Raw genomic sequence first — 27,654 nt, forward strand, 5'->3', positions numbered from 1 at the left:
AAAATAGTATTCAAAGTGAAAGCACTCTGAATTCCAGTTAGATTATGACAAGGGTCCTCAACCAGTAGGCTTTTAGCGTGTTACTTAAGATCTTAAAATTTTATATAGTTGATGTCTAAAAATAATGGCTCCCATTTTATATAATCTTTTAAGGTAATTTCCTCAACCACCATGTGGAGTATTATGCCTATCTTGTAGATGAAGAAACTCAAATTTACATAGAGTTAAATGAATACAAAATCATGCCTACTTCCACTGTACCACTTTGCCACTCTTGTCTCCAAGCAAATGCCATTTCCTTACCTTATTTTCCATATATCACTTGGATTGCCAGTGGGGAGGGAGAGCATAGTTAGTAGCGATAGTAGCAGTAGAGACTTTACTATTAGAATGTTACATTTTTTTCCTGCTTAGAAGCATTGCTAGAGCACCCCTACATGCCTTCCTTTCCCATTCTACCAGCCTCCCCCCACTCATGAAGTCTTCAGGGAAATAAAAAACAAGTCTTAAACAATTAAGAATCTGAACAGTGTAAAGGTACAGTTTGTGTGTTGTATACATTGCTTTTTAGCTCCAATCAGGTATTATGTACTAGTACAAAAATAGCCAAGGAGAAGTGGGTTTTTTGTTTTTGTTTCTTAGAACAGATTTTAAAAAATAACCTTAATCTTTCAAGACTTTTCAAAAGCCATTTGGTCATACTTCATTCCTGAACTTGATCCATCTTCATGTGAGTTGTTGGACCTGGCCATAGGCAAACCACAGTAGCATCAGTTTAAAAGAAATTTTCTAAATTGACATGGGAGATATTCAGTCAAGAGGCTTGAGTTTTGAGAGAGGGCTGTGGTATTTAGACAAAAACTAAAAGGTAGTTAGAAGCTATATAAAAATGCTGACTTCAAGGAATGTTATAACTGGAAGGGACTAAAGCCATTGGTCAAACCTTCTCCTTTTATAGTGGAGAAGCTGGGGGTTTGAAAGATTGAAGTGGAATTTTCCTAAGGAATGAAAGCAAAACCAGTGAAGGAGATTGTGAAAGTACACAACGTAGACTTGAATAGGCTAACCGAGGCTAAAAATAACCTATAACATAGGCTAAAATCATCTTGATCTTATTACAAACTAAATTAAATTATATCATGCATGGTTTGGTCCATTTTTTGGAGCTTACATGAAGCCACACTTTCATTCATAAATGATTTATCAAAAAGATTCTTCCACCCAACTTTATTAATTTGAAGGTAGTGTCTCTTCTGCCCCACTTTTCTCTAAAGGAAGGACATTGAAGTGTCAAGGGATTTTGATAGAATAGTAGTTCTTAACCAGGAATCTGGAATTGTTCTATAATTTTTTAATTGTTTAAATACAATTGATTTCCTTTGTAATGATGACATGTTTTATACTTTTAAAAACTTTCTGAAGATGCTTCTATAGGCCTCACATGTTTCCAAAGGGATCCATGATGCAAAAATTTGAAAAGGTTAAAAACCTTTGTGCAAGCAAGAGGTATTTGATGACTAGGTTTTTTGGCTTTTGAAAAGAGCATTCACTGAATATTTACTGATGCCTACTCTGTTCAAGACAGCGCTCTTATCTACTGAAGAGGATACAAAGAAGAAGATACTTGAATAACCAATTTTACTACAATAAATTTGAAAATATCCTTTTTTCCTATGGCTCTTAAAGTCTAGCTGCATGATTATGGGATCCTTGAATCTGATAGATCGAAGGGACCTCAGCACCCATCTAGTCCAGCCCATACAAGAAGGATATCCCACTGTCATCTCCAGGCTCTGCTTAAAATACCTCCAAGGAGGAAGCAAGCCATTCCACTTTGTGGCAATGTTAATTGTTAGAAAGTTTTGGGGGTTTTTTGTTTTTTCCCTTACATTAAGCCTGACTTGATCTGGAGTCAGTAAGACCTGAGTTCAAAACTGGCCTCAGATACTTATCTGCGTGAACTTGGGCAAGTCATTTACCTCTGCATCAGTTTGCTCATCTGTAAAATTGAGATAATGGCACCTACCTCCCAGGGTTTTTGGGAGGAAAAAGTTAAATAATATTTATAAGGCACTGTACAAACTTTAAATTATTATTTTTCCAGTGGTAAAATAGTGATAGTATGTTGAAAATAGACAATAAAAATAAGAAGCTTTTCTCTTGTGTCTAAAAGATATAGTGGAATTTGATCATGGGATCACTTATTGGTGAGGGCATTTTCTTGGATTAATATGATTACTTATCAGAGAGATCATGATGTTTCTGTTTGACTTAACCTCTAGGGCAGAACTCTAACAACAGTAGGTAGAAGTAGCAAGGAAGACAGATTTTGGCAAAACAAGAGTTCATATCATTAGAGCTTCCTTAAACTGGAATGGCTACTTTGTGAAGTAGTGAGTTCACTTTCACAGACGTCTTAAGGCATAGCCTGGATAATTACTAGCTGTGCATGTTCTAAAAAACATGTTTCAGAATGGAGAGTAACTTTGAAAGTTTTTTAGTCTGTCTTTCTGTGATTTGAATATGCCACAAACTGTACCCTCTTAGCTACGGTAATATTGCTGTATTACTCATATAATATCCTTGCAATTCCTTTTTTCTGTAACATAGAAAGCCAGACTTCATATAGATATGTTCTTACTCAGGCATTACTGGGTTTTAAGGGAAAAAGTTATCATATATTGTCACTCTTATTCTAAACCTATTGAGTTTCTAAGCTACATTAAGATCATTGAAGTATTTTAAGAAGTCACTTCATTAATTTAATAGCCTGTTTTCAATATTATATTCACTTTTTAAGTCCTCCCATTGAGCATACCAGTGAAGATTCGTCAAGTTTAGTTGCTGAACTTCAAGAAAAACTTCAGGAAGAAAAGGCCAAGTTTTTAGAGCAACTTGAAGAACAAGAAAAAAGAAAGAATGAAGAAGTGCAAAATGTTCGAACATCTTTGATTGCAGAACAACAGGTAAATTTGTCTTTCTTTTTTTGAGGATTTGCAGGGGGTAAACAGCAACAGGATTTGCTGTGTTTGTGTTGTGTGTAATGTGTAGTATTTGCCTGTGTAGCCTACATTATTAGCCTTGTCCTCTTAAGACTTGGAAATAATACATGGTAATATTCAAGAGGTCAAACTGAGGAAATCTTTACACTGTGTTAGGACAGTGATGCAAGAAGTTCCTGAAAGATCTGCTAGAATAACTGATTTCAATTTAGGAAATGATAGGACAATATCAGAAATCATGAACATGCCAAAAAGCATACTAATAATACTTAATTTGCTGGTGAGTAATTTTGTAGCTATAGTTTTCATTTAAATTGAACCTATTAGAATGTAATTGATCAGGATTAACTATTTATTGAGTACCCTCATGAGTATACCTGCATACTGAACACTGTCCTGGGCACGATGAAATTCTTTATGATCTTCCTGGAAATATGTCATATTTTGAGTATGGATTATTTCATTCTTTGTACGTGTATCCCCAGTGTCTAACAAAGTACCTAGCACATAGTAGTTCTTAATAGATAGTTGCTGACTCTTTGAGCCCTAATTAAAACATTAGCCTGGAGTTTCGCAATTCAGTAACTTACTTAAACTCTCTGGGTTTGGAAAAGATGGGTTTTGACTAAGTGATTTCTTAAGGTCCCAGCCAGTTCTAAAAATCTAAATTAGTGGGCAACTTTTCTTTTAAATTTCCACTACTTTTTATAAGTATTTTGGGGAGAGATTGAGGTGGGAGATGAAGTAAAGGTAAAGTGATATTTAACTTCACTCATAACTACAGTTATCCCTTCCACATTGTGGGGTTAGATGAGTGGTGCCCCCCACAATCTGGAAAATCCTCAGAAAATTTTTTGGCCCTCCCTTCATACCAGAGAAGAAATCTGACTTTTTTTTCTTTTTCTTTTATGGGGTGTTTACAGTGAGTACCACATTGTAAAGTTTGGGTGGGTTGACACAATACTATACATATATTTTATGCATTTTTGAATTTCTAAAATTTTTCTGTCTTCTGTTGGCCTTCACGTGTTGTCTGTGGCTTCTGCAAAACTTCCCCCCAAATTCCCATTTAATTTTTTATGCTGACCCGCAATATATTGAAACTACGACAGGGAAGGGGTGACTGTTCTTTACTTTGATAGAAAGTGCGCTGGATTTGCACCTTGCAGATCTAATTTTATGTCCTACAAATATGACTTACTGTGTAACAGTGACATGTACCAAAAGTTCCCAGGATTTTCTAAGCAAAGTGCTTAGTAAACTTTAAAGCACTATGTACATTTAAGCTATTGACTGTCTGAATTTGCATAAATGCAGTAGTCTTTATTATAACAATAATAACTAACATTTATATAGCACTTACTATATACCAGGCTCTATGCTAAGCACTTTAGTCATTCACCATTTTCATTCCCATATCAGATGTTTTAAACTTTCTTAAGGACAGACCTTTCCTGTTGGAAAAAAAAGTCTGATTTTTATAATTGGAATAGGACACTCACATTTGTATCATAATTTCCACAACTTTAGTAAGTTTCAGAAGGAAATTGGCATTTTTATTTGATGTTGATTTCCAAATAAGAAAACTCTCATGGATCTGGGATCTCATTGCTTTGGTTAATTCCTCCAGGAGTGCACATCATAGCCCATTCCATATTCTCCCATATCCCCCACAGGGGTTGGAGTCCATCCTTGTTGGAGGCCTTCCCTGCTTTCTTGTGCAGTGCTTGAACTATATATTTGTCATTCCTTTTCCTTACTATGTAATTAGCCCATCATCTGTTGCATTCATTTCCCTGATAATATCTTTATTTCTGTTCTTTGCAGTTTTTCAGTGGTTATAATTTGCAACCTGATTATACCCACAATGTGCATTTCCATTGCCCTCTGTAGTACTCATTTCCTGTCCTTCGAAGAATGGTGTTCCATAGCTTTCAGTCATGCATCAGTAAAATATTACTATTATTAAAGTGTACCTTTCTTTCTAAGAGAAGCTTGCAGCTTTCTGAAGACAATCCAGCTCACTCTCATTCTGAAACTCTAGGCGCAACTTGTCCATCTGTAAAATCTATCCCAGATGTATATATTATTTGACGATAAACATTCTTTGTCCAAATTTGATTTTTCCCGTGTTGATCATCAGGCCAAACTCTTTTGAGTAGTTATGAATCTTTTCGAGGACATTCTGCAATATCCCAAGGCATTATGGAACCAGTACACTGTTAGCTACGAACAAGAGTATCTGGAGTACCTTATTCTCCATAGGGAACCCCTTTACCGTTTGGACTCTGCATTGTATAACCTTCATCACAGTGGTGAAAATCTTGGGGAAGCATATATCTCCTTTTTTCATGCCTTGCTTTATATGAACAGAGGGCTATTAAATAGTGTCATTTCTATTGTTTTATCTTAGGAATCTTAAATGATTTTGATGTATGAGTGAGATATACTTTATTGGAAGAGAGCCTTTTGTTCTCAGATTTTTCATTTTTATTTTAATTTTTCATAATTATAAACAAGCATCTTGGAGCCTATACATCTTTCAGCTGCGAAATGGCAAAGATATGTTCTATTGTAGATTATTACTTATAAAAACCAGTTTGTTTTCTATTAATACCATCATTGAAGATGCCCTCAATTCATGTGTAGATGAGTCTTATAAGGATTTTATAGATATGTCAAAGTGAGGCGTATAGCTTGGTAGTTATTGATAGCTTAGTCACCTTTTCTTAGTATTAATGAAGTGTGATTTTTTTTTTTTTACAATGCTGTGAATTGACTCCTTAACGTCCTCACGGTTTGGTCATTTCCAGTATGGATTTTATCTATATGAATATGGTCCAATCCAACTGCTTTTCTCATCTATTTTTTTCTCTTTTTGCATTTTTTACATCCTGTGATAATTATTCTTGATGGTAGAAACAATTTTTAAAAATCTTTGTAGATCTTTCCCTTTTTCTTTCTGTTTGTTGTCTTTCCATTGTCATTCTTAAACACCCAGCAGATAACTTTGCTTACTATTTCAAGCTGTCTTTAAACTGCTTTTATGCTCCACTATTTTAGTATGAATGAATACAGATGCATGAAAAACATTTATCTAGCACTCTGTACTAATTGCTATACTAAGCACGAGGGACACAGTACCTGTCTTCCAGGAGCTTATATTCTAATAAGAGAGACAACATAGTGGTGGGCAGGGAAGGGAATTATTGTCTGGGAAGTTGCAGAGATAGTGAGTGGAACAACAGGGCGTTCCATTGACAGGCCTTTTCCTAAGGCAATGGTTCTGTGGATCTGATGATAGGAGTAAGAAATGAAAGGGTAGCAGGCATGTGGTTATTGTGACAGGGCAGAATATGGCCACATGAAGAGGAGGAAGCTTGGTTCCCAGGAGTGCCAAGGAGAGTAAACTGTTAACGCAGATGATCATTCATTATCCTATTTTGCAACATTTTATAAGTGAGTTTATAATCTAAATTAGTATTTCTTTGGCCACCATTTCTCTGTTTTTAGCAAGTTAAGTCAAATATTTACCAAGTAAGGTGCTTTTTAGGTTCTTTTTGTTTCCTTGTTATTTCAGTTGATTTAAAGATTGAACTTAGGTAAACAATTATTATGGTTAATGTCAGTGTAGTAAGTCTTCTACTTGTTATTAAATATTATTATATTATTAATTATGATATTATTGTATAATTTAATTATAATTACTTGTTCAAATATTTCAATATTGTATTGTTTCAATTATATGACCTTTTTTTTTCTTATTCTTCCAGCATTTTGTTAATTGTGATCTTGGTTCTGACAAGTCAGTGACCTAACTGTATACAAACGGGCTGATTCAGAGATGTCTCCCACATCAGTTAAATTTTTCTTGTGTGCTAAAATATAATCAGTTTCATTTTTGAGATGTTATATGGTGCTCACCATGTCCAGTGCCTACTAATTATTTTCTTGAAGTAATATTCATGATCTTGAAGCTTCTCTTTACTTTTAGATCTTCTTCCTCACCTATGTTCTTTTACCATCTTGACCTGTTGCCACATTTGTATTGAAATCACTGTCAATATATGTTGATTTAATTTGGAGCTTCTTATTGAGTTGTTGATAGTATTTTTCTTTACATCCTCTATAACTAATCGTGGTGCTTAAGCTGCATTTATTTTCATTGTATTTTTTTTTTTTTGCAAATATTCATAAACACTATAATGTGAGATGACCAAATTCCATATAAAGTGAGATGGTTTTTATTGCCTTTGGTTAAATGGCAAATCTAAATCTTCTAACTCTTCTCTGCTTCTTCAAAGAATTCCCTGTTAGCAATCTTTCTATTTTTCTTATTTTGTTTTATGTCCCGTCACAAGATTGATATGGTTCAATTCCTCTATATTTCTGTGCATTTGCATGTCATAGAACATAGATCTCACATTTAAAATACCAACAACGGATCTAAAAACCATAAACCATCTTAAAAACTTTATGATTCTAAGCATCCTTTTCTCCTCCACAAAGTCCTATTTTTATGCCTCAACTTGACACGTAGATGATGCTTGATTCTTGAAGACTATGTCAGTGGACCATAAACTCTGACATTCAGCAAGCTCTGATTTGCTGAAAAAGTTTTCAGCGTGGCCACAGCAGCAAACTTGAGTCTGCTTTCTGAGAACCAAAATAGGTCAGTATGTAGAGGCTTATCACTGATAGGTAGGCTAGCCAATGCCCACTTCTGCTTCTTCAGTGATGGTAGCACAATTGTGGAAAAGAGGACAGAGGATGCCAGGAATTATCAAATATTTTGAAGTATAATTAACAACAAATTTAAGACACCATTGGATTAAGTTTCTCTCATTTATTTTTCTGGGCACTTTTTTGTAAAGATAATTTGCAACTTTTAAAAAAATTTATGTTGTTTTCTGTCTTTGTGTCTAGACTTAATTTCAAGTCATCATTTTTTTCTAATCCTAGACTAATTTTAACACTGTTCTAACAAGAGAAAAAATGAAGAAAGAAAATATAATAAATGATCTTAGTGACAAATTGAAAAATACAATGCAACAACAAGAACGAGATAAAGGTTAGTTACAGTTATTCTAATAGAATATTTCAGATCACTTCTATAGTGATCTTTTGGTTAAATTTTTTTAAATTTTTTTGAAATGCAGTAAGTGTTAGTTTATTGATTGATTGTTTTTATTCTTTATATTCAGATTTAATTGAATCCCTTTCTGAAGATCGGGCTCGTTTACTTGAGGAGAAGAAAAAACTTGAAGAAGAAGTAAATAAATTGCGTAGTAGCAGTTTTGTTCCTCCACCATATTTAGCTACAGCCCCTGAACTTTGTGGTGCATGTGCACCTGAACTCCCTGGTGAAACAGACAGATTAGCCTCAGAAATAACTGATGAAGGAAGAACAGATTCAGCAATGGAAACAAGCATGATGTCTGTACAGTGAGTATTCGTGTGTGTGTGTGTGTGTGTGTGTGTGTGTGTGTGTGTGTCCTCCAACACAGCTAAACTCTTTCTTGTCTACCAACCAAGTCTTTGCAGACAGTTATCTTAGGGCACAGAGCATAACAAGGAGAGAACTTTGGAAGTTATAAAGAAAAGAAGGCCATATTTTAGCTAATGATACTGGCAGGATACAATGAAGCTTTCAAAAATAATTACAAGCCCAGTGTAGTTGAATGTTTTGGTGGCTTGTTTCAGTCCAGGAGACACAAAGCAGTTAATGTTAACACAATAAGACACACTTTATAGAGTTAACTAGGACTGGAGATATTACTTAATATTAAGTTATTCTCTCTTGGCTTTCATTTATTCATCATTATACTGTACACAAAGCATGTTTAAGCTGTAAAAGCTTGTGGTTTTTTTTTTTTTTAATAGTTGAAGGTTATGGTAATTTATTTATTTATTTATTTATTTTTGTTTTCAACATTTATTTCCACAAGATTTTGAGTTCCAAATTTTCACCCCATCTCGCCCCTCCCCCACCCCAAGATGGCATGCATTCTAAATACCCCTTCCCCTAGTCTGCCTTCCCTTCTATCTCTTCCCCCCTTCTCTTATCCCCTTCCCCTTCAGTTTTCCTGTAGAGCAGGATGGATTTCTGTACCCCATTTCCTGTATTTCTTATTTCCCAGTTGCATGTGAAGACATTTTTTTTAAACATGTTTTTAAAACTTTGGGTTCCAAATTTTCTCCCTTCCTCCCTCCCCACCTACCCTCATTGATAAGGCAAGCAACTCAGTATAGGTTATATATGTGCAGTTATGCAGAACACTTCCATAGTGGACATGCTGTGAACAACTAACTCTATTTCCCTTAATCCTATCCCACCCCCCATTTATTCTATTCTTTCTTTTGACCCTGTCCCTCCTCAGAAGTATTAGCTTCTGATTACTCCCTTTCCCAGTCTGCCCTCCTCTGTATCATTCCTCTACTCTCTTGTCCCCTTCCCCCCCATTTTCCTGTAGGGTAAGACAGATTTCCACACCCAATTGAGTGTGTATGTTATTCCCTCCTTAAGTCAAATCCTATGAGAATAAGATTCACTCATTCCCTCTTACCTTCCCCTGTTTCCCCTCTGCTGTAAGAGCCTTTTCTTTTCTGGTTTTTTTTTTGTGTGTGGGATAATTTACCCCATTCTACCTCTCCCTTTCTCCTTCTCCTAGTACATTCCTCTCTCACCCCTTAATTTTATTCTCCAGATATGACCCCTTCATTTTCAACTCACACTGTGCCCTCTATCTATCTATACCTCTATATACATACATATAATTTTTTCGCCTCCAACTACCCTAATACTGACAAAGGTCTCATGAGTTACAAATATCATCTTTCCACGCAGGAACATAAACAGTTCAATGTTAATAAGTCTCTTACGATTTTCTCTTTCCTGTTCACCTCTTCATGTTCCACTCGAGTCTTGTATTTGAAAATCAGATTTTCTATTCAACTCTGGTCTTTTCATCAAGAATGCTTGAAAGTCCTCTATTTCACTGAATGACCATTTTTTCCCCTGCGTACTCAGTTTTGCTGGGTAGGTGATTGTTGGTTGTAATCCTGTCTGCTTTGCTCTCCGGAATATTATATTCCATGCCCTGAGGTCCCTTAATGTAGAAGCAGCTAAATCATGTGTTATTCTGATTGTGTTTCCACAGTACTTGAATTGTTTCTTTCTGGCTGCTTGTAATATTTTCTCCTTACGCTGGGAACTCTGGAATTTGGCTACAATATTCCTAGGAGTTTTCCTTTGGGGATCTCTTTCAGGAGGAGATCTGTGGATTCTTTCAATTTCTATTTTGCCCTCTGGTTCTAAATATCAGGATAGTTTTCCTTGATAATTTCTTGAAAGATGATGTCTAGGCTCTTTTTTTGATCGTGGCTTTCAGATAGTCCAGTAATTTTTAAATTCTCTCTCCTGGATCTATTTTCCGATAAGTTGTTTTTCCAGTGAGATATTTCCCATTGTTTTCTAATTTTTCATTCTTTTGGATTTGTTTTACAGTGTCTGGATTTCTCATAAAGTCACTAGCTTTCAGTTGCTCTATTCTAATTTTTAAGGAAGTATTTTCTTCAGTAATCTTTTGGACTTCCTTTTCCATTTGGCCAATTTTGCTTTTTAGGGCATTCTTCTCCTCATTGGCTTTTTGGACCTCTTTTGCCATTTTAGGCTATTTTTTAAGGTGTTATTCTCTTCAGTATTTTTTTGGGTCTCCTTAGCAAGCTGTTGACTTGTTTTTCATGATTTTCTTGCATCACTCTCAGTTTTTCTTCTACTTCTCTTACTTGCTTCTCAAAATCCCTTTTGAGTTCTTCCAAGGCCTGGGACTGATTCATATTTTTCTTGGAGGCTTTGAATGTAGGAGCTTTGGCTTTGTTGTCTTCTTCTGGTTGTATGTTTTGACCTTCTTTGTCACCAGAGTAAGATAATATAGTCTGACTCTTTTTGCACTGCTTACTCACAATCCCGGCCAATTACTTGAGGTTTAAACTCTTCGTTAAGGTAAAAGTCTGCTTCCAATGTGAAGAGTGTACTGTCCCAAGCTTTGGGGGTTTGTACAGCTATTTTCAGAGGTACTTCTAGGGACCTGTAAATTTTCATTTCTTCCAAGGTGGTATGATAAGGGGCGAGGTGTTTTCTTTCCACCACCACAAGCTCCACCGCACCAGCGTTCCTCCTCACCCCAGGACTGCCCCTCAGAATTGTGACCCAGATCGAAGCACTGGTAAAGCAAGAGATTCCTGCCTCAACACTGGCAAAGAGATCCCTGCAATCCCTCTCTGATCAGCCACTCAATTTCCCCTTAGTCTGTGGGCCAAAAGCTCAGGAAAAAGCTGTGGCCCCAGGCTGCTCTTGAGACTTGCAGCTGAGACCTAGCTCCTCTCTCACCACAGTCATAGACTTTTCCCACTGACTTTCTAAATTGTCTTTGGGGTTCGTGGGTTGAGAGGTCTGGAAACCACCACAGCTGCCCGCGATTCAGTACTCTGAGGCCTGCTCCAGGGTCACTGCGGCCTGCGCGTCCACACCACAGTGCGCTCCTCTCCCTGCCTGGCGCGATATATCTTTCCAGGCTGTCTTTGGCTGGAAATTTGTTTCACTCTCTCTTTTTGCAGGTTCTGCTGCTTTAGAATTTGTTTAGAGCCTTTTTTTTAGGAATTTGGAGGGCTTTGGGAGAGAGCTCAAGACAGTCAGTGCTTTCCCTCCACCATCTTGGCTCCGCCCCTAATTCTTCCTAAAAGCTTGTTCTTAAAGGAAATTTTTAAAAGGACATAGTTGTGTAAAGCAAAGAGCCCTTCTGTTATGTGAAAATAGTAACACATTATTTATATGGTTCTCAAAAGATTACAAAGCCCTTTACTCATAACAGCTTTGTTAGGTAATAATCCAGCTATTATTATCCCTATTTTAAAGATGAAAAATCCAAAGCTCAAAGAAGTTGAGTGACTAGATTTTCTTTAGACAACTGAAGGCTGTGTTCTCAGCATCTCTATTGATATTAATCCTATGTTACAGCTATTTTCTGTTCTGTCAGGTTTGGTACACAATTTTTGTCTCTCTCACTTTTCAGTTTAAATCACATTTGTTTAAATTTGCAAGAATTCAGACAAAACTCTTTTTGCCACCTCTGATATAGTGTGTTCCAGCCCTGGCAAAAAGCCTGTTTTACCTACTATTCAATTGACAGTCCAGAAATACAAATCCTGTTCTCAGATATCATTCTCTTAATCAGTTGTTCACTTCTGAAATTTTCCTCTCTCAAAGCATCCATACCTGTCTTCATAAACAGAGGTGATGAAAATTTCCCCTTCATCTCTAAGGTCTTCATTTTCTTGATTAGATCTTTTATTTATAAGTGGTGCTTTCTGGGTTTCTGATAGCAGTATATAAAGTTTTTCCCAATTAATTACCTAAAAAGCCTAGTAGACATATGTTGGGAGATTTCTCACTTTGTCTGGGATCTTTAGCCCAAGAAGACAGCAGATGTCATTATTAATGGTAGCTAAATAAATTGACATCTCCTTATCCTTTGGTAGGAAGTTTGTCTGGGTTATGGTTCTGCATCTGTTGTTAAGGATTATTCAGAGATCAGACAAGGGCTCAAAGAAACAGTCCTTTTACTAAAAAGCATGTTCCAGTACCCTCAGGAAAAATAGTTCTCAAGGAAGTTAAAAACAGTTCAGAAAGATAAAAACAGATAAAAGATATCTTTCAAGTAGGTTAAAAGCATTGGCAAGATTCCCTGGGTTTCAGGAGCTCTGCCAAAGTCTTAAAAACTGCCTTTATATACTTGTCCAAAACACTGAGGTCAGTCTGCCTAGGTTCATGGTTAACCAAGAGTGTCCAAGGTCTGCAATACAACTTCCTTTCTTGAAATTATGTTCCCTGGTGGTGTGGGAACTTGAGCTTGCCTCATACCTCTCCAGTTGTACCAGTATCCTGGTCCACAATGGAGTCTATATTCACGACATCACTTCCCTTCTTTTTTAGACTCTTACTGCATGGAAAATGTCTTTTCTGACAGCATCTGTGGATACACATTATAAATGTTTGGAAGATAACACAGCTGCTTACTCTTAAAAAGATCAAGGTCTCCCTTCACAGGTCTATTCTTGAGCTTCAAGAATTCAGTGATCTTCTTTCTTCCTTTACCACTTGCATTACATTGTTGTATCTTCCATCCTCACACAAGTTGAACTTTCTGTCTTATCTTCAGATCCTTTTGTTGTTGTTGCTTTTACCCTTCCACAAGAAAGATTCATTCTGCATGATGACTTGGAGAGTAAAAAGGTATTCCTTAGAGCTGTTACCTTCTCTTCTTGAATGGGGGCTAACCTATACTTAGAGCAGGGTTTCTTAGCCTTGGGTCTGTGAACTTTTTTCTTTCTTTTTTTTAAAAAATATTATGATAATTGTACAATGTAATTAGTTTCCTTTTATTTTTTAACTTTATGCTTATGTATTTTACAATATTATGAGAAGGGATTCATAGGCTTTACCAGAATACCTAGGGAGTCTGTGACACACAAAAAAGGTTAAGAATCCTCTAACCAGAGCCTAGATACTAGCAGGTATTTGGCGGTAGCAAAAAAATAAATATAACAATATACAAAACACTGCAAAACTTTCTCGGCCGTCCGTGCTTGTTTGATTTAGAATCAGAAGAAATCTTGGTTGGCAAACGACAATATTCATTAGTTGTAGGACTTTGGGCATGTTATTCTTAATGTTTCTTCATCTATAAAATAGAATAATAATATCTATTATCTCACAGATTTGTTGTAAATGCCAAATGAGGTAATGTATGAAAATGTTTAAAAATTCTTCAAGTGCTAGATAAATGTTGTCATGATTATTATCTCAGTTCTCTGTCATTCTTTTTGGTGACTCTTGTTGCCAGCATCATTTCCAAACAGCTTTGGTAAGCTGCCTTTCAGTATACTTTCAGGACCCTAAATAAAGCCTTTTTTTGTTCATAGTGCCTTTCTGCCATTTTTCCTTTGATGACGCTAGCTTGCTCAGTGCCTTTCATGTGCAATTAATAGCTTCCTGCCAAAGGCTCAAAATATGCAACATAATGAGAGCACAGACAGATGTGCCAAAATTGGTTTTCTTGTGCTTGTTAATCATTATTTCGTGTATTTGGTTCTTTTATCTTTTAATAATTTTTGGCAAATCTTTTGGGTTACTGGTTTTCAAGTTATTCTTTATAGCACTCTGTGTTTCTTATGCCATGGGTACAGGACTTTCACTATTCTAGTTGTTCTCCTTTGGATACTCCGCAGATTATTCATGTCTTTCTCCAGCCATGGTGTCAAGCCCAGTACTCCATGCTCCAATTGAGGTCTAACAAAATACAGAAGGACAGTCATTCCCTTATTGCTTCTCAATCCAGATCAGGATCACATTCACTATTTTGGCTGTACTGAAAACTGCTGACCCACTGAGCTTGCCACACTTGAATACTTTCAGTTCTTTTTCAGACAATACTGATGACTCCTAATCCTCTTTTTTGTACCTGTGAAGTTGATTTTTTTTTTAACAAATAAAAGACTTTATTGAATTTTCATCTTATTAGATTCAGTGCAAAACCCTAGCCTGTCAGAATCATTTTGGATCCTAAACTGTATATCTCAGTATGTTAGCTTTCCCTCCTAACTTAATGTTCAGTCTGTAAATTTGATGAGCATGCCTTCTCTGCCTTTATCCAAGTTGTTAATAAAAACAGTAAAGATGGTCAGTCAGCTAGCATTTATTAAGTACCTCCTATGTGCCAAGTACTGTGCCAAGCGCCTAGGATACAAATAAAGGCAAAAGACAGTCCATGCTCAAGGAGCTCACAGTATAATGGGGGAGACAAATGTTAACAGCTATAGATAAACACGATATAGATAGAGTAAATTGATTTAGTCTCAGAGGGAAGGCACCAAGGTTAAGGAGGACTAGGAAAGGCTCCTTGCAGTAGGTATGACTTTAGTTGAGACTTGAAGGAAGCAAAGGAAGCCAAGAAGTAATGACAAGAAGGGAGAGAATTTTAGGCATAAACCCTCTTTGGTATTCAAAGCACTTCATTATCTAGCGTCCCCCGAATGCCACCTTTACACTCTGATCAGAAGACACTGGCCTTCTTGCTTCATCTCCTTAATCTGTAGGTTTTTACAGGTTGTCTCTGAGGCCTGGAATGCTCTCCTTCCTCATGTCTTCCCCTCTGACTTCTTTCAAATCCCCGCTGAAATCCTATCTTTTACTGGAAGTCTTTCTTAATCCCCCTTAATTCTACTGCCTGCCCTTTGTTGATTATTTCTAATTTAAAAGGAGTTTCTTTAAAAAACAGGGACTGTCTTTTTTTTTTCCCTTCTTTGTATCCTCAGTATTAACATTTTAACTGCTTAAAAAATGTTTATTGACTAACTGATTTGTATCCCTAGTGCCTAGCACATAGTAGGAGCTTAATATTTGTTGATTAATTGATTTACTTTATCACATTCTTCATTAACATCTTGTTAAATTAGATTTTAAACAAGAAGGGATTCTAGAAGCCACCTATTCCATTTCAGAAGAATTGAAACCTCAAAGGATTAAATGACATGCCAATAGGCAGATTTGAGTGCAAGAAATATATTTAGTCGTTCATGAATTGATAAAGCCATGCGAACTCTTTGTGATAACCAGTCATCTTTCTAGATAGTCATCAGCCATCTCTTTATTGCTCTGTTCATTTGTTTCTTCTTCTTTTTTTTAATGAATGTTTAATTAAATAATTTATTTATTTATTTGGCTAGGCAGTTAAGTGACTTGCCTTGGGTCACACAGCTAGTGAGTGTTTTGTGTCTGAGGCCAGATTTGAACTCAGGTCCTCCTGAGTCCAGGTCCAGTGCTTTATCCACTGTGCCACCTAGCTGCCCCTCATTTGTTTCTTCTCATGAAAGCTTCGATGGGTATTCTTGCTTAGCTCACCTGCTAACCATCATCCAGCTAGCACTGTCACTGACCCAGTCACACTAGGGAAATATACATGTATTCATACATACACATACACATGCACATACACATCTTTCTATGTATATACATAGAGATCACTAGAATGCTACAATTGTTAAAACTTACTTGAATTCATACTAGTGCTTTATACACCAGACATGTTCATTCAAAAGGAACAAAAAGAAAATTAAGGTGAGATAAATGCTATCAAGGTATTTAACTAATATTAAGATCTAGCCCCTTAAATTTCTGGAGGAAATAGTCTTCATTTTGTCATTAAATTTTAAGCTGTAAATATAGGTAGCATATTCCCATAACAGGATATATGATAGTGAAAGTAAACATTCCAAATGTAATAACAAATTCATGATTAGTTGATCACTGCATAAGTTTATCATGAGCACCAAAACACTCTTCAGGATATGGGAAAGTATTTAATATCCTTGTTCTTCTCCACTTGCATCTTGAGTTTAAGTGGCAAATCTTAAGATCTTCTGAGTTTTTAATTTAAAAATCTTCTTTTGAAAGTTGATATATTAAGAAAATAAAAGAATTTTAGAGATGGCAGTTGAAGATAGCACTTAACTCTAAAACAGTAGTTATTTCTTCATAAATTCTCTTTTTTTCCCTTAGTGAAAACATTCACATGTTGTCTGAAGAAAAACAAAGGATAATGTTGTTAGAAAGAGTAAGTAACTTTTTTTTTAATTCTTAAACTCATTATGTTCACTTTGAGATGTACTTGGGTATTCCTTAACAGGTTTTATTCCATGAATACATTTTCATTTTAAAGAATCTATCCATATTATTTGCATTTATAACAGTTTGAGGAATCCAGTCTTTTTATTAAAAAGAATAAAGGACTTAGTGACTCAGATAATCTTTATGATTTTGAATACCAGTTAATGAAGGTGCATATCAGAGAACAAGATCTGAAATCTTTACACATTTCTTACTTAGTGGCAGTCCTCTTAACAGTTTTAGGAAATAGAACAAACACTACATATTTTTTTAAATGTTAAATTATATTTATCTTAGTTGGACTAAAAATATAAAAAGAGAAGAGCAGTAACATTTCTGATAACACAATTATACAATTAATGCTTCTCAAATGGGAATAAATTTGAATGTCTGAATAGGATCTTGAAATTTGGCAACTCTTTTCCACTTTCAGTGATGATCAAGGCATTAGGTATATTTGTTTCTCATATTGTATAGTTTTATAATCAGACAAGCACATGTCTAACTTTTGTAACATAGGTAGGGAAATTCTTTGTCCATAGACCATCATTCCTTAATTCTGTAAATATCTTTTTCTATCTTTTGAGTTGACCATCTAATGAAATTCTAGAAATAAAACTGGTAAATATTTTCAAATAGAGCTTAAACAGGTATGTGTATAACTGTTTTGTTTCAAGCCAAGTTCAGAGCATTTTGAATTGATTTCTTTTGGAAAATATCAGAAGATACATAGAGCTATTCTAAAGAAAAATTTTGGGGCTTTACCTTTCTTGAAGATATATTATTTGGCTTCCAAGTATTTTATCATTTGGATTGATTTTAAGTACAGAAAATAAATTGTTGTTTGTTCTACAGACTTTGCAGTTAAAAGAAGAAGAAAACAAGCGGTTAAATCAGAGACTAGTAAGTATTTATTACCTGGCATGTTGATAGCTCTAAAAGTGTCATTATTTTTGTGCTCTTCTTACTACACAATGGCAGCAATCAGTAGTGCATCTACTTTTGAGTGCCTTGTTTCCAGTAGTTATAATGGTTTTTATTTTATTTTATTTTATTTATTTTTTTTTTTTTAATTTTATTCTTTGGCGAGGCAATTGGGCTTAAGCGACTTGTCCAGGGTCACACAGCTAGTAAGTGTCAAGTGTCTAGTCTGCAGATTTGAACTCAGGTCCTCCTGACTCCAGGACCAGTGCTCTATTCAGTGTGCCACCTAGCTGCCCCTAGTTTTTATATTTCTTTGCAATAAATATCTCTCAGTTCAGTAGTACCTACTACATTCAAGTATTCTACTAGTCAGTTGTGATTAGAGATACTATGTTTTTTTTTGTTTGTTTTTTTGTTTCTGTTTTTGTTTTTTAGTGAGGCATTTGGGGTTAAGTGACTTGCCCAAGGTCACACAGCTAGTATGTGTCAAGTGTTTGGTCTGAGGCCGAATTTGAACTCGGGTCCTCCTGACTTCAGGGCAGGTGCTCTATCCACTGCACCACCTAGCTGACCCTAGAGATACTATGTTATTAGGAATGGGGAAGGGTCAAATATAGGCACAACTAAGTATAATCAATGAATTAGTGAAAAACATTAAAGATTTTATGCTAAGCAATATTTTCAGTGCTGGGAATACAAGTACAAAAGCAAAAACAATCTCTTGATTATATTATAGCTTAAATTCTTTTTAAAAATATTTTTATTTTGTTAAATATTTCCCAATTACACAAAAACATTCTTTTTTAAAAATTTTAATTTTCAAATTCTCTCCAGTATGATATTGATTATACATATGAAGTCATGCAAAATGTTTCCGTGTTAGCCATGTTGCAAAAGAAAACACACACACAGAAAAAGAAAGTAAAGTATGCTTTAGTCTGCTTTCAAAATTCATCAGTTCTCTCTCTGAAAGTAGATACCATTTTTCATCTTGGGTTCTTTGAAATTGTCTTGAATCGTTGTCTTGATCAGATTAAGTCTTTCATAGTTGATCATCCTTACAATATTGCTATTACTGTGTACAGTGTTCTTCTGGCTTCCCAGGTTTTTCTGAATTCCTGCTTGTCATTTCTTACAGCACAGTAGTTTTCCATCACAGTCTTATACTACAATTTATCCAGCCATTCCCCAATTGATGGGCATCTCCTCAATTTCTAATTCTTTACTACTGCAAAAAAAGCTGATATAAATATTTTTCTACAAATAGATGTTTTTACCCTTTTCTTTGATCTCTTTGAGAAACAGAACTAGTAGTGGTGTTTCTGTGTCAAAGGATATGTACAATTTTATAGCCCCATGGCCTTTTGTTCCTATTTCCAAATTATTTTCCAGAATGACTAGACTAGAAGAAACTTACATTCTAATGGAAACAACACATAGAAGAGTGGTGGACAGGACTAAAGATTTTGGTTGGAAAAGTTGTAGAGAGAGTGAGTCAAGCTATAGGGCAGAGTAAATTTATATACCTTTTCTAGTAGTAATGACAGTTGATTTGATTATGTTTCCAGACCTTGAAAAAAGAGAAGGTTGAGGGTTCATGTCAACCGAGAAGCAAATGGCCAGGGAATGAAGTAAAGTGTGGCTAGAGTTAGACCTAAATAGAGTGTCCTACCAAGGCAACTACTTATCAGGATAATGAGGTCCAAGAACTGAGATGGAAGGATTAAGTCCTTATGGGAAGTGTTTCTTTTTCAGAAAGTGTGGTAAGGAAATGACTGGGGAATGATTTAATGTAGTAATCAATGTCAAAAGGAATGAACTTGCATCTGGAGGAATTACTTAAGTCTTCGTGGAGGAGGAGCCATACCAGCTGGGTTTTAAAAGAAAATAGTATCAAGAGAAGGTGTTCTAAGCATTGAAAATAACATATTTGAGTGCAAGGAATTTGGAGAGCACATGATAAAATCAAGGAAAAGGCAGTAGTCCAGTTTTCTTAAAAATTTTAGAAGGACTGTTATATGCATTGGAGTTTATTTGCAAAGAATGTCAGTGAGGGCCATTAAGATATAGCCATCTCAGTTATACACACACACACACACTATGTATATAATCGATATCAATATTTTATAGAGAAATTCACGTGCCCTTCATTCCCTCATTTTAAAAATTTAATCATTTAACTATTTGTATGTGTGTATATATATACTTTCAAAGCTTTTTAAAAAATGTATATTAAGTAATTTCCAATAGAATACTGCTTCTGACTAATATTGAATAGAGAAACATTTAAGTCTTACATGATAATCACAGTGCTAAGCACTGAGTATACAAATACAAAATAATTTCAGTTATAACTGGTATAGGTCATCTACAGATGAGAAAAGTGAGGCCCAGAAAAGCTAAGTAATCACATAGGTGAGGAAATCAAATGTATACAGATAGAAGGAACTACAGAATGTGAGGTGAAAGGGATCTTACCAGCATCTAGTACAACCCAGGGAATGTGAGCTCCTTAAGAGCAGGTTCTTATCTTAGTTCTATTCATAGCTCCAGTTCTTAGCACAATGCTTGGTTCATAGTAGGTCCTTAATTTTATCCATCATGGAAGAGGTACCGTGAACAAGAAAAATGTGAATTATAGACTGTTTCCCCTGAAATAACAATTTTATTCCTTGAATGTATACTTAATATATTGTTTTCAGTTGTTCCCAAGTAGAAGTTCTTTTGTGATTGGTAAGAAGACTTTATAGGATCATAGATCTAGACCTGGAAAGTAGGCACTGTCTACTCTAATTCCATAATTTTATAGATAAGGAAACTGAGGTCCAGGGTGGTTTGCCACCCTAATTTGCTCACCATGATGCAGATAGTAAGCAAGAGAGCTGGGATTTGGACCCAGATTCTTTGATTGTAGAACCATTGTTTTTTCAGTATATTTTTACCATTCATACAGCCCATTTCTAAAATGCTTGAAATTTTTTCTTTTCTTCAACATTACAATTTCTTTAGAAAGCATTTTTATGATTTAAAGTGAAATTTAAACCCAATTTCCATTTAAGCTTTTACAAATTCCAAATTGAAAGGATCTCAAGGGTATAATTCATATATGGTATCCCAAAAGTCTAAGTGTATTTTTAATCAATTAGAGCTATGAAAACATAAAACATCACAAGACTTTCACAATGCCCTATAAGGCACACAAATTTTTCCAAGTGCTTTATGTATGTTATCTTATTTGATCCTGACAGCACAGTGTGGTGTAGGAACTATTACTGTCCTCATTTTATTTCATGAGAAAACAGAAGCCAGGGAAGGTTAAGTGACTTGCCCAGGATCACAGTTAAAAAGTGTCTGAAGCAACATTTAAACTGAGGTTTTCCTGATTCCAAATCCAGTGCTCTGCCCACTGTGCTATTCTAGGGTTTAATGTACTTATGATGACAATATCCAAATTGTTAATATTTTAAAGCCCCGGATCTTGAAGCTCAGTAAATTGGAGTTTATTTGCAAAGGATGTCAGCGAGGGCCATTAAGGATCATCTAATCCTCTTTATTTTACCGATAAGGAAGCTGATGTCCAGAGAGATAAATTGATTTCCCCATTGTCACAAAGCATTTCTTACTCTGTCAACACTGAACAAGAAAAAAACTAAAAATACCCATGTTTGATAAAGGCAGGGAGCACCATGGCATTAATTCATGACCTTTGTAAACCTACACTACAATGTCACCAGTATGTATATTCCTAACACATATATCTATTTTTCTGCATTTATATTACATGTGCACATCAGTGCATGTTTTGATTTAATGAAAATTGATCATTAGACTAGATGAAGTAGAACGTTTTCAGATTTGTAGGTTAACAACACACAACTCTTTTTTACCTAACAAACTTTGTTAGCTGAATTCCACAATTTCTACATACATTCCCTCTTCAAACCCACTTTGCAGAATTTGTAGGTCCTTTGCTTCCACCATTTGGAATTCCTTCCTTGCCAAGGCTAACCCCTCTACATGTCTGCATAAACTTAGATATATTTAACATAAATTAAAGATTAAACTAAATATAGTTTTATATTTAGTTTTCAGTCTACCATATTTAAATAAAAATAAGTTTAACACCAAGGAAAACTAAGGGAAATTGATGAAGGTAATTATGCTAACATACTCAGTGGCCAAGAAAAGTAATTTGAATGTTACACCAAGCAATAGTCATGCTTTTGAATGACTCGAGTTATCAAGAACTTTTAGATAAATGTAATTGTTTAATCAATATTAAAAATGTTTTAGGTTTTTTAATCTAAAATTTATTCTGTTTAGGTACATAATAAACTATTTGAGGGTAATCTCATTTTATGTGCTTTATTACTTGCTTAATTTTTTTCTTCCAGATGTCTCAAAGCATGTCTTCAGTTTCTTCAAGGCATTCTGAAAAAATAGCTATTAGAGAGTAAGTATTTGATTTTGGGAGATTCTTTTCTGTGTGTAACCAGTTAGCAGGTAAAAAGTCTTTTAGAAGTGCTAACTTGTTAGAGAAATCATAGAATTTCAGATTAGTAGGGACTTGAAAAGCTATTTAGTCCAACTTATACCTGAGGAATTATTGCCTCTGCTCTTCAAAAAGTGGTCATCCATCATTGCTTGAAAAATACCACCAGTGAAGAGAGACCTGCAACCTCCAAAGGCATGCCAGAGATGTTAATCCATAAGCAGATATTTATTTCATTGTCCTATGTTATATCATTACAAACCAGTGCTCCATTGAGGCTAGTTTTTAGATTCATTAGCATGTGTGTGTGTGTGTGTGTGAGTGTGTGTGTGTTTGTGTATTTCAAGCTAATACATGATATGTGATAAAACAGATTATGATAAGCAATTGCCCTTAATGATGTCAGTCTCAAAATATTAAGATTGTGTGCTGAAACATCCATAGCTTACTTCAGTAGTATTTCTTGAATATATCCAAAATCCTTCTTGAATCTTGATCTAAGTAAAGCTGCTATTATAGTTCATAACTGCCTGTTGTTTAAAGTTATTTGTTCTCAGTTTATCTTAAGAAGCTTATTCTGATCTCTACCTCTAGCTTCACCAGAGTCCCAAATATTATTTTAAAGGTTTTTAGAGTTTTAAATTTGGGTGCCATTAATATGAAAGTATAATTCTTTCTAATGTCTAATCTGTATTTCTTTCTGATTTCAGTTGCAATAGGAAAATAAAAGAGCTCAGAATGGTTCTTTAGTTTGAGATGGTTACTATCATCTCTGTCCCTTTCAAACCCAAGATTCTATGTTGTGGTTTTGAGGTGTTGTTTGTTTTTTTTTTTTTTTGGTTGGTTTTTTGTTTTGTTTTGTTTTGTTTTGTTTTAGAGGGAAAGGAGAAGTGTTCCTGAAACAGTGATTCTCTACTTTTACTCTGAAATGTCCTAATTATTCCCAGTGATCTAAGAAACTTAATAATTCCTTTAATCAGCTTAATTTTATTTAAAAATAAAAACAAAGAAACAACAACAACAACAACAAAAAAACAGGCCACATAGCACATTTAGCACTGTGTTGGGTCACAACAAGCAGTGCTATGAACCAAAACTCAAAAAAATTGCAAATCCTTATTCTTGAAGCTCATTTGTTATTGTTGTTATTAAGTAGGGAAAAGTTAACAAAGATCCCCTTCTTTAGGCCCTTGGGGGGGAGGGGGGTGGCAAGTCATCCAACATAGGTAAGTAAGTCTTATCTTTTCCTTCTTTTCCTAAGCAACACCTTTTTTTCGGGGGGGGGTTAGGCAGTGGGGTTAAGTGACTTGCCTAGGGTCACACAGCTAGTAAGTGTTATATGTCTTGAGGTTGGATTTGAACTCAGGTCTTCCTGAATCCAGGGTGGGTGCTCTATCCACTGCGCCACCTAGCTTGCCCCTAAGCAACACTTTTTATACCTGGATTATATCACTTTGAAAAAATTGTGTCATTTATAACTTCTTTTCCTTCCCTACCATTTTCATAGACCTAGAATGAAATATTTTAAAAGGGGAGAGAGGAGTTTTACTGGCACTTTCCTTTATGTAAATGTCAAGTTATAGTAAACTGCTAATGGCACCATAATAATCATTAAAACTGCCAAACACTTTTGAAAGTTGATTTTAAAAATATCATATTTACTTATAGCTATGATAAAATATAAAAATGTTTGTAAAATCAAATTAGTTTATTTTCTCATAATCAGATATTTATTGAATTCATACTATATCTCTGGCCTAATGCTAGTTTTCTTAGATAAAAAAAGAGTTTTTGGGGCATGTGGACATGTAGATTTAAATGGGATTTTGAGGATATATTTAGTCAAATTTAATTAGATAATGTGAGATGATGGAAAGAATACTAAATTTGTAGTCAGAGGACCTGGACTCAAATCTGAGTTCCTCTCTTTACTGCCTTTAGTGACCATGTAGTATTAAACAAGTCAGTTCACCTCTGTGGATCCCTCTTTGCTCATCTCTTAAATGTGGGAGTTAAATGAGATGGTATCAGAGATCCAGTGGATAGAACTCTGGGCCTGGAGTGGAGGAAGACTTGAGTTCAAATCCAATCTCTGACACTTACTGGCTATGTGACCTCTGGAAAAGTCACTTTACGTCTGTTTGCTATAATCCACTGGAGAAGGAAATGGCAAACCAGTCCAGTATTCTTGCCAAGAAATCCCATGGACAGTAGGGTCCATGGGATCACAAAGAGTCAGGAACAGCTGAACAACAACAATTTTATCTTAAAATCCAAAGTTTAGTTAAGCTTTCAAAAATGTGATTGTAATAATACCACAAGTATAGTAAAACTCTATTACTGTTATTTAGTTTTCAGGTTGGAGACTTGGTTCTCATTATATTGGATGAACGTCATGACAATTATGTATTATTTACTGTTAGCCCAACTTTATACTTCCTGCATTCAGAGTCTCTTGCTGCATTGGACCTCAAACCAGGTGAGTGTGGTAAGTGTCTTATTTTTAACTAAAATATGATGCTCTAGGTTCAGTAATCATCAGTTTTTATTTAAATGATAGCCACTTTTTTTTTCAGACTTGTTGGAGCTCTAAAAGTTCCAGAATTTAGCATACTAATTCACTGTAGTACAGATGTTTACAAAAAAAGAATGTCTTGCATAATAATCTTTGTTCAAAATAAATGATTAATATTTCTAGAAAGTCATCTAAGAAAATTATGAAGTAGAAATTAAGAGTCAGAAGTCATGAATTCTTGTCCTAGCCTGCATTCTGTGTGATCCTGAGCATGTTACTTAACTTTTCTGGGTATCATTTTCCTCAGCTATAAAATAAGAAAGTGGTCTGGGGTTCCATCTAATTAGCAGTATATTAACAACTATTACAGCTGTTTAGGATAGTTTAGTGTATTCTGTTTGATATATTTGGTAACTGTTAACCAGAATATTTAATTAACTGAAACATCATATTCAACTCAAGTTCTATTTCAGTGCTTTATCTTAGTATAGAGGTGACTAGATTCTTAAAAAACTATGCCAGTCAGGCTTGGCTCTACCAAGTGAGAGAGGCCTCAAGTGCAGGCTTATTGAGTCTGATGTCTGATGATAAGCCTGTCTAAGTTCAAAGAGGCTCATCACCAGGAAGTTGGCCAGTAGACATGGATTGTTTTGTCCACATCAGTTCAGTGCAAATCATTTAAATTGTTGCATCTACCTTGGCTACGATAGTAACCAACTGATGAAATTATTACTCTTCTCAAGTATTAAAATGCTCTCCTCCTTGATCATGATGAAGAAATTCCTTTATTGTGTCAGATGCCATCATTTAGTCTAGGGTTGTCTGATTCACCCTGTGTACATACATATAAATTAGTATAACTTTATAAATTGCAGGTTCTCCACTCCCCCTCTGCCTTTTTTTCCTGAATTTATCAGATACTAAATAAACGAGCATTTCCATATATATAATAGAACAGAAAAAATGATTAATGAAACTGCAAATCTCTTACATATAACTTGGTTTAAAATAAATAAACATATATAAAATAATTCTAACATATAACTTGCAGAGGTATCCTGGTTGTTTTCCTCTGTCTTTCAAAGGAAAAAATGTAATGTGAAAATGTAAAGTCATGTAACTTTGTCTTTTCCTCGACGGTAAAATAGAGAAAAAGCAGTCATTGTGTTCCTCATATTCATAGTCTCCTATCTAGCTACTCAGAAATCCTCTGGTAATTTTGTAGTCCATAACTCTCTCTATTTTAAGGACTTCAAAGTTCATCCCAAAGGTAGGGAAGATTCCCAGGCCACTGGGAAAGAGGCTCTGTAGTATCATATATAGAGATCTGGACTGTACTTGTTGTGGTCTGGTAGGTAGAGGACTGGAGAGGAATACTTGAGTTCAAGTTCTACCCAGCCACTACATTGCTTTACTCAAGTTAAAATCTGATCTAAAAGCTCAGTGTGCCTAGAAGTACTGCTTATTTTCCTTCTCAGCTCTACTTTAATTGGTGGACAACTCAGTAGTATAAGGGCTCTTTGAATCTGCCTCTGTGACAATTTACCGACTTGAGTTACACTACAACTACTTGCTACCTGGGCAAGTCAAGCTGAGAAGGTGTTGACTTAGATTCTTCACTTGGTATTTATGCCAATGAAATCACAGATACAGTCTATGCTAGGCCATTACTCTCAGCTTCCCTGCAGCTTAACTCAAGTTGGTGGGTAGCCACAAAGGTCAATCTAGAGCTCCCTTTGAACAGAGTAGAACAAAGAGGATTAGAGAAACAAAGGAAACTAGGTAGTATTTCTGAGTGCACTGGGCTTTTAGCCTAGATCTTAACTTCTTCAATTTAACTTCCAGGCAGGGACTGAAGGAAAACTGGGGCATTAGCGGAGAGATCTAGCTACCAGCTATATGCAAGTAACTTTATTTCTTAGGCCTTCTGTGCCTTCATCTGTAAAATGAAAGACTTAAGACTAGATGATCTCTAAGGCCTTTCTTGCTCTAGAATTGAAGAGCAGAAATTCTGTCTAGAATTTTTTTTTAAATATACTTATAGCTAGCAAAATTGAAGCTGTTCAGATGAAACTCCCAAGGTTGTTACCTTAACCTTGTATACATTTCCCAAATAAAATAAGAAGATACAAGTTTAATTTTAAGTATCTCTTCCCTGGGTTAATGGATTAACTGATGAATTACTGTCATGGGATGTTGTCTTGAGGTCACTAGTTGTGAAAAGGAAAAAAAAAAGCTTATTTCTTAATTTGTAATGTGACAATATCTGTTCTTTTGTTTCTAGTACTTCAAAGATGGTGGGGAAGGGCATTCCACTTAGGTTCAATTGGGTGGAGTAGTGATCACCAGAACCTTGTGCACTCACAGAACCATAAAATTTCACAGGATTTGAGAGTTGAAAGGGTCCTCAGTAGTCATCTAGTCCAACTCATACAGGAAAGGAAAAATTTCCACCATAACATACCCAGCGGTGTTCAACCTCTGTATGAAGACCTCCATGGAGGGGGACCTCACCATCATTCTAGGTAGTCCATTCTACTTTGGGACAGCTTTTTAATTATCAAGAAGTTTTACCCTAAAGCTTAAACTGGCCTCTTAGCAACTTCCATCCATTGTTTCTTGTTCTGCTCTCCAAGGCCAAATGGGGGAAAAATCTGATTATTCTTTTATATGACAATCCTTCATAATAGTTAGTGCTCCCTGTTCCTAACATTATTCATCTTAAAAGTTTGAGAACAGTTTCACCTAATAAGTTAGTGTCCTGTCACTATTATCCAACACTTATTCAAAAAAGTGGCACCTTTGAGAGTTGGAAAGAGTTTGGTTTTTTTTCCATTTCCTTTCAAACACATTCTGCCCTTCTCCACTTACTTTGGGCTTTTCATTCTGAAAATCCTTTTATTTGCTGCACCTGGTAATCTGGCTCTTTTTCTTCAGATAAAATCTTCTTGGTTAGTACAGTAGGTGGCACTCTTGTGCCATTGTGAGTTATTAG

The 27,654-nt window shown here is 35.3% G+C and overlaps 1 protein-coding gene across 2 annotated transcripts in view; it reads left to right on the top strand.

The window, feature by feature from the left end:
- LOC114031824 (RB1-inducible coiled-coil protein 1) overlaps window positions 1-27,654 on the top strand; it is an 86,869-nt gene that overhangs the window by 56,497 nt on the left and 2,718 nt on the right. Inside the window, exons 16-22 of one of the 2 annotated variants that reach the window (XM_027846957.1) lie at window positions 2,801-2,966; window positions 7,965-8,073; window positions 8,207-8,447; window positions 16,621-16,675; window positions 17,584-17,631; window positions 22,047-22,105; window positions 24,496-24,632. In XM_027846957.1, coding sequence (XP_027702758.1) covers window positions 2,801-2,966; window positions 7,965-8,073; window positions 8,207-8,447; window positions 16,621-16,675; window positions 17,584-17,631; window positions 22,047-22,105; window positions 24,496-24,632 — 815 coding nt within the window. The remainder of the gene's footprint in view (window positions 1-2,800; window positions 2,967-7,964; window positions 8,074-8,206; window positions 8,448-16,620; window positions 16,676-17,583; window positions 17,632-22,046; window positions 22,106-24,495; window positions 24,633-27,654) is intronic. The other variant, XM_027846958.1, reaches the window with a different exon arrangement.

Source organism: Vombatus ursinus, unplaced genomic scaffold, assembly GCF_900497805.2.
Source record: "Vombatus ursinus unplaced genomic scaffold, bare-nosed wombat genome assembly UNPS02015255.1, whole genome shotgun sequence".
NCBI lineage: Eukaryota > Metazoa > Chordata > Mammalia > Diprotodontia > Vombatidae > Vombatus > Vombatus ursinus.